This window comes from Salvelinus namaycush, chromosome 32 (genome assembly GCF_016432855.1).
Source record: "Salvelinus namaycush isolate Seneca chromosome 32, SaNama_1.0, whole genome shotgun sequence".
In the NCBI taxonomy this organism is placed as follows: domain Eukaryota; kingdom Metazoa; phylum Chordata; class Actinopteri; order Salmoniformes; family Salmonidae; genus Salvelinus; species Salvelinus namaycush.
Window position 1 is genome coordinate 7,717,296 of NC_052338.1, and position 14,006 is coordinate 7,731,301.

Here is a 14,006-nt window from a genome sequence, read left to right on the forward strand (position 1 = left end):
AAAAATATAAATGCAACATGCAACAATTTCAAAGATTTTACTGAGTTACAGTTCATATAAGGAAATCAGTCAATTGAAATAAATTCATTAGGCCCTAATCTATAGATTTCACATTACTGGGAATACGGCTATGCATACCTTAAAAAAAGCTAGGGGCGTAGACCAGAAAACCAGTCAGTATCTACCATTTGCCTCATTCAGCGCGACACATCTCCTTCGCATAAAGTTGATCAGACTGTTGATTGTGGCCTGTGGAATTTTGTCCCACTCTTCAACGGATGTGCGAACTTGCTGGATATTGGCAGGAACTGGAATAAGCTGTCATACATGTCGATCCATATCATCTTAAACATGCTCAATGGGTGACATGTCTGGTGAGTATGCAGGCCATGGAAGAATTGGAACATTTTCAGCTTCCAGGAATTGGTGGACGAGAGCCATGCGACATGGGGCCGTGCACTTTCATGCTGAAACCTGAGGTGATGGCGGGGAATGAATGGCACAACAATGGGCCTCAGGATCTTGTCACGGTATCTCTGTGCATTCAAATTGCCATCGATAAAATGCAATTGTGTTCGTTGTCTGTAGCTTATGCCTGCACATACCGCCACCATGGGGCACTCTGTTCACAACGTTGACATCAGCAAACCGCTCGCCCACACAACGCCATACACGTGGTCTGCGGTTATGAGGCCGGTTGGACATACTGCCAAATTCTCTAAAATGACTTGAGGCGGCTTATGGTTGAGAAAATCATTAAATTCTCTGGCGGACATTCCTGCAGTCAGCATGTCAATTGATCACTCCCTCAAAACTTGAGACAGCTATGGCATTGTGTTGTGTGACAAAACTGCACATTTTAGAGTGGCCTTTTATTGTCCCCAGCACAAGGTGCACATTTTTGTGCATAGGAAACATTTCTGGGATCTTTTATTTCAACTCATGAAACATGGGACCAACCCTTTACATGTTGCGTTTATATTTTTTGTTCAGTGTAGTTATCAAAACTCACTGAATAGAACTCTGGGCTGGCATTGTCTTTTTTTCCAACCCTACTGGGAGGCACTGTGAAATTAAAGACCGACCGATTCAAGCCTTAACCCATTTGGGAACACGTAATAGAAATGTTCTATTACCCCTTTTAATCCCCTTTTCCATCCACCATCAAAAATATTCCGCCTTGGAGCAGATCTCAGATAGTTGGCTCCATAAAATACCAAGGACGAGCCACACGCACACTCAAATTCTGATTCAATATCCTGTAGACATTAAACAGAGATCAGACAGACATCAGAGTACATTAAATATGTTTTAATGAGATTAGTCAGACCTTCTGTAAACAACCTTACAATGTAGAGGGAAGTGACGGAGTGCAAAAATTCTCACCTGCTAACCTGTTGACAGTATATGGACAGAATCAAAGCCATTCTCTTACATAATCGTTCAACCTGTTTAGGAACACAAACAATCTCAGACGTGGAGAAGCTTTGGTAATGCAAATCATCTAAAAGATCCTCAGGAGACTACAGCATTTGAAACGCAAACCTGCCAAAATAAAAGTCCATTATGAAACTCGAAGCAACGGAAAATCTTGGGGATGGGAATAGAAAGGAAAATAATTGCAGACAGGTTCTTCCAAGTGTCATCCTTGTTGTAAAGAGAAAATCGAAAACAATTGAATAAGAAAGAGGAGCAGAAGTGGAACAAAGGGGTATGTAATTGAACTCTTCACATCGTTTTAATAGGGCCCACCCACGCCTGCAAATTATCTAGACTTTTCTATTTTATTGCCTGTCATGAACCTGAATCCATGTCATCCACCAGAAAGCCTCACACGTGCATATCCACATCCTTTTTTGGTCCTAAAGTTATCACTTTGAGGCAAAACGTACTACAAAAAAAGAGCAGATATGATTTTACAGTGAAATAAATAACATTAAATAACATTGTGTCAATGTTGTTTTACAAAACCAACCAAGGGTCGAGGCAGGGCAGTGATAACTCTTTCGGGCTGTACAGCAGTTTGTCTGAGGAGAGAGAGAGAGAGAGGGAAGCTGTGGAAGGGGAGAGTTCAGGGTCGTGTTCATTAGGTACCAAACTGAAGAAAACGGACTGATACGGGGAGGGATCTGAACTACCTGAACTTGTACAATAAGAAATGCATGTTTATTTTTTCAGTCGCAAAACATTTTGCCATAGTATGCCCTAATGAACACGACCCAAATGTATCTAGTTACAGTACCTCTGATTGGGTGAATAATATATGCAGTGCATCCAATCTAATGTAGCTGGTTGGACATATAGTAAGGCCTAAAATACAGTTAAAGACTTAACACATACAACCCTATGAGATATGGTTAATAAAACTCTGCATTTCATCATCACCGCTGCGTCATATCATCAGCGTGGTCGAGAGCCTTCTATTACAGGCTCTGGATCTGGCCTGGTTCAGCAGGTACTTCCTGTTAATATACTGGCCTGTATATCAATGCAGTTGCCATTTTGGAGGTCTCATTGTTTTCTGTGGAATGGGGGTTGCCCACTGAGAAAGTCACATTGCATCATTTTCAGACATTTTGTTATCAAAAGAGGGCGGTGATGCTAAGTTAAATGTACACAAAGACACTTACAATACTTGAAGGTCCCCTCAGACTTAAGTCAGTGCTGACTTCACAATAAGTGGCATTGATGTTCTGAAAATTGGGGGGAGAGCTAGAACATAAAACAAATACCTGGCTCAGGTATGGACAAAACAAAATGGTTAAAATCGTGATTGAACTTGATTCATAGGAGAAAAGTCCGAATTTGACCAATTCTGCTGATAAGTGGCCTTAGGCCTATTGAAGTTAATTTCTGTTACTCATTATATCAAAGTGATAAATTAATAAATAAATACTCCATATAAAATACATATTATCCACTGGCCAGACCCAGTTTGCTGTACAAAATGTACCTCTCATTCTTATAATACAATATAGGTATAATCTTTGTAACAAGTCTTCCAGTCTGCCTCTCTAGTAGCTAAATTCAAACTTTGTCTCTTTAAAAAAAAAAAGCAAGTTGGGAGTGTTGTGATGCTCATAAATATTCATATCATTACATAAAACTCTGCTTCTCTCCCTCTCTCTGGTTCTCAGGTCTACCAGAAGTCTCGGCGGTGGTAAGCGTCTGGGTCACAGTACTTGGTCACCACCACCCTGTTGGCAAACTTCCTGCCTGTCAGCGCCTGCATGGCCTTCTGGGAGTCAAACAGGGTCATGAACTCCACAAAGATCTGAGAGAGGGAAAGAAAAGGATAGGAGAGTAGGTGAATAGCCATTCTGTATGGAACCAGACAACCATGTTAAATGTAATTCTACAGCAATCAACTATGATAAATCTTTACACATACACAAAAGGCTTATTGCATTGGAAACTTATCTTAAGCCTAGGCAAAAGTGATATGTTATGAAATGCTTGTTTGATGGGAGGTGAAAGGCAAACTTCTTCAAGGAATTACATTTTTTATTCAAACATTGTTTACCCCCTTTTTCTCCCCAATTTCGTGATTACAATCTTGTCTCATCGCTGCAACTCCCCAATGGGCTCGGGAGAGGCGAAGGTCAAGTAATGCGTCCTCCGAAACATGACCCGCCTAACAGCGCTTCTTAACACCCGCTCGCTTAACCCGGAAGCCAGCTCCAACAATGTGTCAGAGGAAACACTGTTTAACTGACGACCGAAGTCAGCCTGCAGGCGCCCACCACAAGGAGTCGCTAGAGCGTGATGAGCCAAACCCTCCCCTGACCCAGACGACGCTGGGCCAATTATGCGCTGCCCTATGGGACTCCGGGTCAAGGCCGGTAATGACACAGCCTGGGATCGAACCCAAGGCTGTAGTGACGCCGCAACACTGCGAAGCAGTGCCTTAGACCGCTGCGCCACTCGGTAGGCCAGGGAATTCAATAATTTAACCTGAACTGAACGGATTCACTTTAAAACTGTACAATTTCAGAATGCACACCACACAAACTCTCCTCAAATCACTGCAACAAACACCCCCATGCATCATGACCCCTCATCCCCTCCCATCTTAACATCCAGGTACTCCTTTACCCCTCCCCTTGCTCATCTCACCTTCCCAGTGCCTGGGACCTCCAGGCCATCCACGGGCCGGGGGATCTCAATGCTCTTCACCTGTCCGTACTTGCCGCACTCATCCCGGACGTCCTCCACGATCTCCTCGTACTCCTCGTCATCCAGCAGCTCCTCCACAGCCACCATGTTCATCAGGCAGAGGACCTCAGTGGGTAGGCCACCCAGTGAAGCCATGGAGGTGGGCATCAGGCCTGGCACCTGGAGGGTCACCGGGGTCTGGTTCATACCCGTCTGATGGGGGAAGGGTGGGGAGAGGTGTTGGCGATTGGGAAGGTTGAAAGAACATGAGCACTTTTAGAAAACGTTTTAGAATGTTTAGGGTGTAAAACACATAAGAATTTTAAAAAACATTGTTCAATTTCCAACTTGTTTTTGTAATAATAATGCGTCTACTTTGCAGTTGTGCATATGCTTAGTCAATCCGTAGTCAGCTCTGGATTGTCCTGATTAAGTTATGAAACAAAGCTTGATGTTCTAGGTCAGTCAGTCACACCCCCCCCCCCCCCCATTTTTTTTTAAAATATACATAAACCTCTGGAAAAAATTAAGAGACCACTGCAAAATTATCAGTTTCTCTAGTTTTACTATTTATAGGTATGTGTTGTTTGTGTAAAATTAAAAATTTTGTTTTATTCTATAAACTACTGACAACATTTCTTCTAAATTCCAAATAAGAATATTGTCATTTAGAGCATTTATTTGCAGAAAATGACAACTGGTCAAAATAACAAAAAAGTGTTGTCAGACCTTGAATAATGCAAAGAAAATAAGTTCATTAACATTTTTTAACAACACAATACTAATGTTTCATCTTAAGAGTTCAGAAATCAACATTTGGTGAAATAATCCTGATTTTCAATCACAGCTTTCATGCGTCTTGGCATGCTCTCCACCAGTCTTTCACATTGATGTTGGGTGACTTTATGCCACTCCTGGCGCAAAAGTTTAAACAGCTCGGCTTTATTTGATGGCTTGTGACCATCCATCTTCCTCTTGATCACATTCCAGAGTTTTTTTTGGGGTTCAGGTCTGGAGTTTGGGCGGGCCATGACAGGGTCTTGTGGTGGTCCTCCATCCACACCTTGATTGACCTGGCTGTGTGGTATGGAGCATTGTCCTGCTGGAAAAACCAATCCTCAGAATTGGGGAACGTTGTCAGAGCAGAATGAAGCAAGTTTTCTTCCAGGACAACCTTGTACATGGTTTGATTCATGCGTCCTTCACAAAGACAAATCTGCCCGATTCCAGCCTTGCTGAAGCACCCCCAGATCATCACCGATCCTCCACCAAATTTCACAGTGGGTGCGAGACCTGGAGAGGCCTACAAGCCACAGTATCTCACACCCACCGTGGAATTTGGTGGAGTATTGTTTTTTCCAGCAGGACAATGCTCCATGCCACACAGCCAGGTCAATCAAGGTGTGGATGGAGTGTGATCAAGAGGAAGATGGATGGTCACAAGCCATCAAACAAAGCCGGGCTGCTTGAATTTTTGCGCCAGGAGTGGCATAAAGTCACCCAACATCAATGTGAAAGACTGGTGGAGAGCATGCCAAGACGCATGAAAGCTGTGATGGATTTTTTTTTTATATGAAAGAATCCCTCAATCTACACATAATACCCCATAATCACTAAGCAAAAACAGGTTTTTAGAAATATTTACAAAATACATTTACATAACTATTCAGACCCTTCACTCAGTACTTTGTTGAAGCAGCTTTGGGTATGACACTACAAGCTTGGCACACCTGTATTTGGGGAGGTTTCTCCCACTCTTCTATGCAGATACTTTCAAGCTCTGTCAGATTGGATGGGGAGTGTCGCTGCACAGCTATTTTCAAATCAAATCAAATATACATATTTAGCAGATGTTATTGGGGGTGTAGTGAAATGCTTGTGTTCCTAGTGCAGTAGTATCTAACAATTCACAACAATACACAAATCTAAAAGTAAAAGAATGGAATAGATACTACTGCACTAGGAACACAAGCATTTCAAAATTAAACGTAATTAAGAAATATAATATAAATATTAGGACGAGAAATGTCGGAGTGGAATTTACTAAATACAGTAGAATAGAATACAGTATATATACATATGAGATGAGTAAAGCTGTATATAAACATAATTAAAGTGACTAGTGATCCATTATTTAAAGTGGCCAGTGATTCCATGTCTATGTATATAGGGCAGCAGGCGCTGACGTGCAGGGTTGAGTAACCGGGTGGTACCCGGCTAGTGATGGCTATTTAACAGTCTGATGGCTTTGAGATAGAAGCTGTTTTTCAGTCTCTCGTTCCCAGCTTCGATGCACCTGTACTGACCTCGCCTTCTGGATGATAGCGGGGTGAACAGGCCGTGGCTCGGGTGATTGATATCCTTGATGATCTTTTTGGCCTTCCTGTGACATCAGGTGCTGTAGGTGTCCTGGAGGGCAGGCAGTGTGCCCCGGTGATGCGCTGGGCAGACCGTACCACCCTCTGGAGAACCCTGCGGTTGTGGGTGGTGCAGTTGCCGTACCAGGCGGTGATACAGCCCGACAGGATGCTCTCAATTGTGCATTGGTAAACGTTTCTGAGGGTCTTAGGTACCAAGCTGTATTTCTTCAGCCTCCTGAGGTTAAGAGGTGCGGTTGCGCCTTCTTCACCACACTATCTGTGTGGGTGGACCATTTCAGATTGTCAGTGATGTATACGCCGAGGAACTTGACGCTTTCCACCTTCTCTACTGCGGTCCCATCGATGTGGATAGGGGGGTGCTCCCTCTGCTGTTTCCTGAAATCCACAATCAGCTCCATTGTTTTGTTGACGTTGAGAGAGGTTATTTTCCTGGCCCCACTCTGCCAGGGCCCTCACCTCCTCCCTGTAGGCTGTCTCGTCATTGTTGGTAATCAAGCCTACTACTGTTGTGTCGTCTACAAACTTGATGATTGAGTTGGAGTAGTGCGTGGCCACGCAGTCATGGGTGAACAGGGAGTACAGGAGGGGGCTAAGCACGCACCCTTGTGGGGCTCCTGTGTTGATGATCAGCGAAGTGGACGTGTTGTTTCCTACCGTCACCACCTGGGGGCGGCCTGTCAGGAAGTCCAGGACGCAGTTGCACAGGGCGGGGTTCAAACCCAGGGCCCCGAGCTTAATGATCAGCTTGGAGGGTACTTTTGTGAGGCTGAGCTATAGTTGTCACACCATGATCTGTTTCACCCGTCTTGTGCTTGTCTCCACCCCCCACCAGTTGTCTCCCATGTACTTATACCTGTGTTTTCTATTTGTCTTTTGCCAGTTCTTCTGGTCTTGTCAGAATGTTCTCCCGTTTTCCAGTATCTGTAGTTTCTGTTTTCCTATCCTCCCGGTTCTGACCATTCTGCCTGCCGTTCTGTCCCTTATTGTGCTGTCTTGGATTACTGACCTCTGCCTGCCCTGGACCTGCCGTTACCCTGCCCCCTGTTTTGTAATAAACATCTGAAATTCAAACTGTCTGCCTCCTGTGTCTGCATCTGGGTCTTATCCCGAGTTGTGTTAATAGTCAATGAACCGCATTCTGACGTAGGTATTCCTCTTGTCCAAATGGGATAGGGCAGTGTGCAGTGCAATGGCGATTGCATCGTCTGTGGATCTATTGGGGCGGTAAGCAAATTGAAGTGGGTCTAGGGTGTCAGGTAAGGTAGAGGTGATATGATCCTTAACTAGCGTCTCAAAGCACTTCATGGTGACAGAAGTGAGTGCTACGGGGCGATAGTCATTTAGTTCAGTTACTTTTGGGTATGGTGGACATCTTGAAGGAAGTGGGGACAGCAGACTGGGATAGGGACAGATTGCATATGTCCGTAAAAACTCCAGCCAGCTGGTCTGCGCATGCTCTGAGGACGTGGCTAGGGATGTTGTCTGGGCCGGAAGCCTTGCAAGTGTTAACACGCTGTGACGTAGAAGTCCATCACTGGACGCGGGCAGCATTTGGTTCTTTAACGCACGCACACATTCATCACTCCTCCCTGCTCCGTTATAAGATAAGTTAAGAATGTGGGTCGACACACAAATTAACTTCTGTCTTAGTACATACATTTCATACTTGTCAGTGTTCATATTTAAGATATGCAATATTTATTATACTTATCAATGTTGTGGATGAGCGCTTTGTTTGTTCGTTCTGTTCCTCTCTCTCTCCATCTCTGTAGCTTCTGGGTATGCTGGAAAAGGACCCGAGCTAAGGGATTGGGCTGACTTTATAGAGATACTGTCAGTAGTGATGTAATGTTGTAATGTTATGTTGTGATATTGTTTAAAACACGTGTTGCAATGTATATCCTTTAGTATGTTAAGTTAATGGAAAATGTAGGTTTGACTAGGTAATTGCTTAATTAATTAGTGGTAATTGTTCTGAGGGGAGGGGCTAGCCCTACAAAAGGAGCCTCTCTTTCAGTTCATGGAGGGGCATTTTGGATTGAGCTGTGGATGGGGCAGCATTGTTTTAAGCTGTCCCATAAGGTAGACGTTTGATGGCAGTACTGTTGTTTTTTGTTCCGGAATCACCTTGTAAATAAACACCTTTGCACAGAAGAACTTTTGCGGTTCCGCCATCTTTTTATTTTGATAGAGGTTAGGTTTTCCAGTTTAGCCTTCTGGCCTACTCTACGTGACATATGGTGGCAGTGGTGGGACCGCGCACCGCAAATCAGTGAATTCCAACAAGAGAGGTAAAGGAATGCGTACAGGATTGCGTTCTCAGCAGCAGAATCAACTGTCAGAAAAGGTACCTGAAGTTGAACTGGGGTGGAATACCATGGAATCGTCTGGTGAAGAAGAGGTCAAGTATGAAAAACTAAGAGCCCGACCAAGGGGCCAAACACAACCAGAACCGTTTGAGCAACCGGTTGAACCAGCAGATACAGCCATAAAAGACCAGCTGACTGAAGGCGCAGTTCGGGGACCAGAACCACATGCAACCATGGTATCCCTTTTCCAGCAACTTTCACCTGCCTTGAGAGGAGGGACGAAGACCTCAAGCAGGAGTTACGGGGCCTACGCCAATCTATCCTCACAGCTCCTCACCAAGCGGAACTCGTCAGTGAGAGCCCAAGATTGGGTCTGCCAACACCAGGACGACAACGGCTCGACGCTGCAGGGACTTCAACTCCACAGCAGGCTCCCCAAGCAGTAATGAGGCCAGCACCAGGAGACCAGTCCAGCAGTGTTAACGTCCATCTTCCAGCATTCCTGAGGAAGGAGCCAAAGATGCCCTCACACCAGCAGGGGGAGGACATTGAAAACTACCTGCTGAGGTTTGAGCGCATGGCTAAGACGTGGCAGTGGCCTGAGGTAGAGTGGGCCTGCAGGCTTGTCCCATTGCTCACGGGCAAGGCCTTAGAGGCTTACACAGCAATGGATGAGGGGCTGTCCAATGTCTACAAGGGCTTGAAGGAAGCGCTGCTGGTGAAGTTCGATATCTCACCGGAGACCTACCGTCAACGCTTCAGAGCTGCATCGACGCCATCGGGTGAGTCGCCGACAGAGACGTACCACCGCCTCAAGGGTCTCTACCGACAATGGGTTCGACCGGAAGAGAAGACACAGGACGAAATCGGTGAGGTCATCATCCTCGAGCAACTTCTACAAGTTCTACCACACGACATTCGAACCTGGGTCCGAGAGCACGAGCCCAAGGACGGGCTTATGGCGGCCAAGCTTGCACTGCAATACCTTAATGCACGTAAAGGGGGCCCACCACGACCTGCAGCACCCGCTCCAAGAAGTCTCAGAGACACACGGGACATCAGAGACGCCAGAGATGGTGGAGGTAACTCTGGGGGTTATGTGTCTGGGAGGAGGGAGGTAAGGGATCATGCAGTTCGCACTGATGGGAGGGGTCTGACCTGTTTTTACTGCCGGCAGCAGGGGCACAAAGCTTCAATGTGTCCGCTACGTAAATCCAAGCTCTCAGGTTACTGTTATGTACCCAGAGAGGGGGATGGTGTTCAGAATAGACAGACTCGGGAAGGGTCAGGCTTGGTACCTGTAAAAGTGAATGGTAAAAGTCTTACTGCAATGATTGACACCGGCAGTTCCCTGTCATTGATCAGAAAAGGTAATGTACCTGTTAATGATATTGATTACGGTCATCAGACACTGATCCAATGTGTTCATGGTGACCAGTCACAGCAGCCCACAGCTGAGCTCACAGTTGAGATTCAGGGTCAGAAATACCTCCTCAAAGTTGGGGTAATGGAGAAGCTACCTTTTGAGATGATTTTGGGGAGGGATGTGCCTGTACTCTCTGATCTGTTGGGAAGTGTGGGGGGTCAGCTATATAAGCAGTCAGTTTGCCAGGCTGATGTTCAGGTGTCATGTTCAGTTGTCACTCGGGCCCAGGCCAAAGCTGGTTTACAACCTCTGCCTGACTTGTGTGATAGTCTGTGCGAGGGGGGAACCAAAGGGCCCAGAAAGTCACGCCGCCAGCGGCGTCTTGAGAAGTATGTGGGAACCCCTGTACCTGTTGCTGATGTGTCTGGGTTAGAGGTGCAATGGGATGTTCCACAAAATTTTGCTACACTGCAGAAGTCTGACGCAACCTTGAAATGTTTGTTTGACAAGGCCTTAGCTGGGGACAGTCAATCTTCATGTGGGGGGATTTACACGGTAGACAACCACATACTCTACCTTGGGTCAGAGGCAGATAGCAGGAAGTTGGTGGTGCCATCTACCTGTAGACCACTTGTTCTCAACCTTGCACATACAGTTCCATGGGCAGGTCATCTAGGGCAACATAAGACCTATCTTAGGCTAGGCTCCCGTTTCTTTTGGCCCTCCATGTATACTGATGTACAAACCTACTGCAAGTCATGCCCCACGTGCCAGAAAACCAGTGCTGTCCGTAGGTCTGACCGGGCTCCTCTATGTTCACTGCCAGTTATCTCTACCCCATTCAAGAGAATTGCAATGGACATTGTTGGACCCTTGGAGAAGAGTAGTGCAGGTTACAAGTATATATTGGTGATCTGTGACTATGCCACCCGGTTCCCAGAAGCCTTCCCACTCCGTTCCATAACCACTCCAAAAATTAATCAGTGCTCTTGTTCAGCTCTTCTCTCGTGTAGGAATCCCAGATGAAATCCTGACGGACCAAGGGACAAACTTCACCTCGCGACTGATGGTTCAACTCCACCAACAGCTGGGCATTAAAGGCTTGAGGACCACTCCCTACCACCCCCAAACGGATGGGCTCGTAGAGAGATTCAATCAAACGCTCAAGAACATGCTGAGGAAGTTTGTGGATGACACTGGTAAAGACTGGGATAAGTGGTTACCCTTTCTGCTTTTTGCTTACAGGGAGGTGCCTCAGGCATCGACAGGTTTCTCGCCATTCAAACTCCTCTATGGATGGCCAGTGCAAGGACCACTGGACCTGCTGAAGAAGTGCTGGGAAGGTTCCCCAGTAGCTACCTCAGGACAGGGGATTGTCCAGTACGTCCTCCAGATGCGAGACAGGTTGGAGCGGTACCGAGAGGAAGCTAGGGCAAACCTTCAGCAAGCCCAGAAGGCCCAGAAGAGAGGTTATGACCAGCACGCTCGCCACAGAGAGTTTGAGCCAGGACAGAAAGTCCTGCTCCTCCTTCCCTCGTCTACCAGCAAGCTCCTTGCACAGTGGCAAGGACCGTACCTAATCGGGAGGAAGATGGGCCCGGTGACCTACGAGGTGCTGCACCCCGACAAGGGTAAGAAGAAGCAAACCTACCATGTGAACCTTCTCAAGGCCTGGGAAGAGAAAGAGGAACTCTCCAAGGGAAAGTCCTTTCTGGTCCACAGAGTAGAAGAAGAGGATGAGTCGGATGGGGTCACAGAGGCATGGAAAGAACGAGCAGAAGTCATACTGGCTCACCTGGAAGAAGACAAGCAAAATGAGCTGAATCAACTGTTTGGCAAGTATCCAGCCCTCTTCAGTCAGAGACCAGGAAGAACCAAAGTCCTAGAACACGTCATTCGTTTGAAACCTGGCCAGAACCCAGTCCGCCCGCATCCTTACCGTGTGCCTGAGAGGCTGGTGGTAGCCCTCAAGGAAGAGGTCCACACCATGATAGAAATGGATGTTGTCGAGCCATCTTCAAGTGAATGGAGCAGCCCTATTGTCATTGTCCCAAAGAAGGATGGCTCTTTGCGCGTCTGCATGGACTTCCGTAAGGTGAATGCCATCTCCCAGTTTGATGCCTATCCCATGCCCCGCATTGACGACTTACTGGAGAGAATAGGTAGAGCTCATTACATTACCACATTGGATCTCTGCAAAGGGTACTGGCAGGTGCCCCTGCATGAACAATCCAAGGCCTACACTGCATTCCGGACGCCGATGGGCCTGTTCCAGTTCAAGGTCATGCCGTTTGGCCTCCATGGGGCCCCTGCGACTTTCCAGAGGCTGATGGACAAGGTCCTCCAGGACTGTGACGATTACTGTGCTGCTTACTTGGACGACGTGGTGATCTACAGCCACTCCTGGGAGGAACACATACAGCATCTTAGCAGAGTCCTGGGGAAGATCCATGATGCAGGCCTCACGCTTAACCTCCGGAAGTGTGAGTGGGCGAAACAGGAGACAAAGTACCTGGGTTACCAGCTGGGTAAGGGTGAAGTTCGGCCTCAGGTGGACAAAGTGGAGTCCATCAGGAACAGCCCTCAACCCAGAACCAAGACACAGGTGAAGTCCTTCCTAGGTCTGGCAGGGTGGTACCGGAGATTCATTCCGCAGTTTTCGACCATCGCTGTCCCTCTGACCAACCTCACTTCAAAGGTGGCCAGCAACCCTGTGAAGTGGACTGAGGAGTGTGAGGAAGCCTTCATGATACTGAAAAACCGACTGTGCTCATTTCCTGTTCTCCAGACCCCTGATTTTCAGAAGCGGTTTCTCGTGCAGGTGGATGCTTCGGCTGTGGGAATTGGAGCTGTACTGGCCCAAGGGGATCCAGGAGAAGAGCTTCCTGTGCTGTACCTGAGTCGGAAGCTGTTGCCCAGGGAAACCAGGTATTCTACAATCGAGAAGGAGTGCCTGGCTATAAAGTGGGCCCTAGATAGCCTCCGTTACTACCTTCTTGGGAGGGAATTTGACCTACACACGGACCACAGAGCACTGACCTGGATCCAGACCATGAAGGACCGGAATTCTCGTGTGACCAGGTGGTATCTGGAGCTCCAGCCCTTCAGGTTCTGTGTCCGTCACAAGGCAGGAAAGGAAAACGTCACGGCGGACTACCTATCAAGGCTCCCGAACCTGGTCGCTTCAGGAGAGGAGGAAGGTAATGTGACGTAGAAGTCCGTCACTGGACACGGGCAGCATTTGGTTCTTTAACGCACGCACACATTCATCACTCCTCCCTGCTCCGTTATAAGATAAGTTAAGAATGTGGGTCGACACACAAATTAACTTCTGTCTTAGTACATACATTTCATACTTGTCAGTGTTCATATTTAAGATATGCAATATTTATTATACTTATCAATGTTGTGGATGAGCGCTTTGTTTGTTCGTTCTGTTCCTCTCTCTCTCCATCTCTGTAGCTTCTGGGTATGCTGGAAAAGGACCCGAGCTAAGGGATTGGGCTGACTTTATAGAGATACTGTCAGTAGTGATGTAATGTTGTAATGTTATGTTGTGATATTGTTTAAAACACGTGTTGCAATGTATATCCTTTAGTATGTTAAGTTAATGGAAAATGTAGGTTTGACTAGGTAATTGCTTAATTAATTAGTGGTAATTGTTCTGAGGGGAGGGGCTAGCCCTACAAAAGGAGCCTCTCTTTCAGTTCATGGAGGGGCATTTTGGATTGAGCTGTGGATGGGGCAGCATTGTTTTAAGCTGTCCCATAAGGTAGACGTTTGATGGCAGTACTG

At 46.6% G+C, this 14,006-nt stretch overlaps 1 protein-coding gene across 3 annotated transcripts in view; it reads right to left on the reverse strand.

Moving 5' to 3' along the window:
* Nucleotides 1–1,296: 1,296 nt before the first annotated feature.
* LOC120026923 (splicing factor U2AF 65 kDa subunit-like) overlaps nucleotides 1,297–14,006 on the reverse strand; it is a 30,447-nt gene continuing 17,737 nt past the window's right edge. For all 3 annotated transcript variants that reach the window (XM_038971678.1, XM_038971679.1, XM_038971677.1), the window contains 2 exons: nucleotides 4,117–4,368; nucleotides 1,297–3,274 (listed from right to left, as the gene is read on the reverse strand). In XM_038971678.1, coding sequence (XP_038827606.1) covers nucleotides 3,140–3,274; nucleotides 4,117–4,368 — 387 coding nt within the window. In that variant the 3' untranslated portion in view covers nucleotides 1,297–3,139. The remainder of the gene's footprint in view (nucleotides 3,275–4,116; nucleotides 4,369–14,006) is intronic.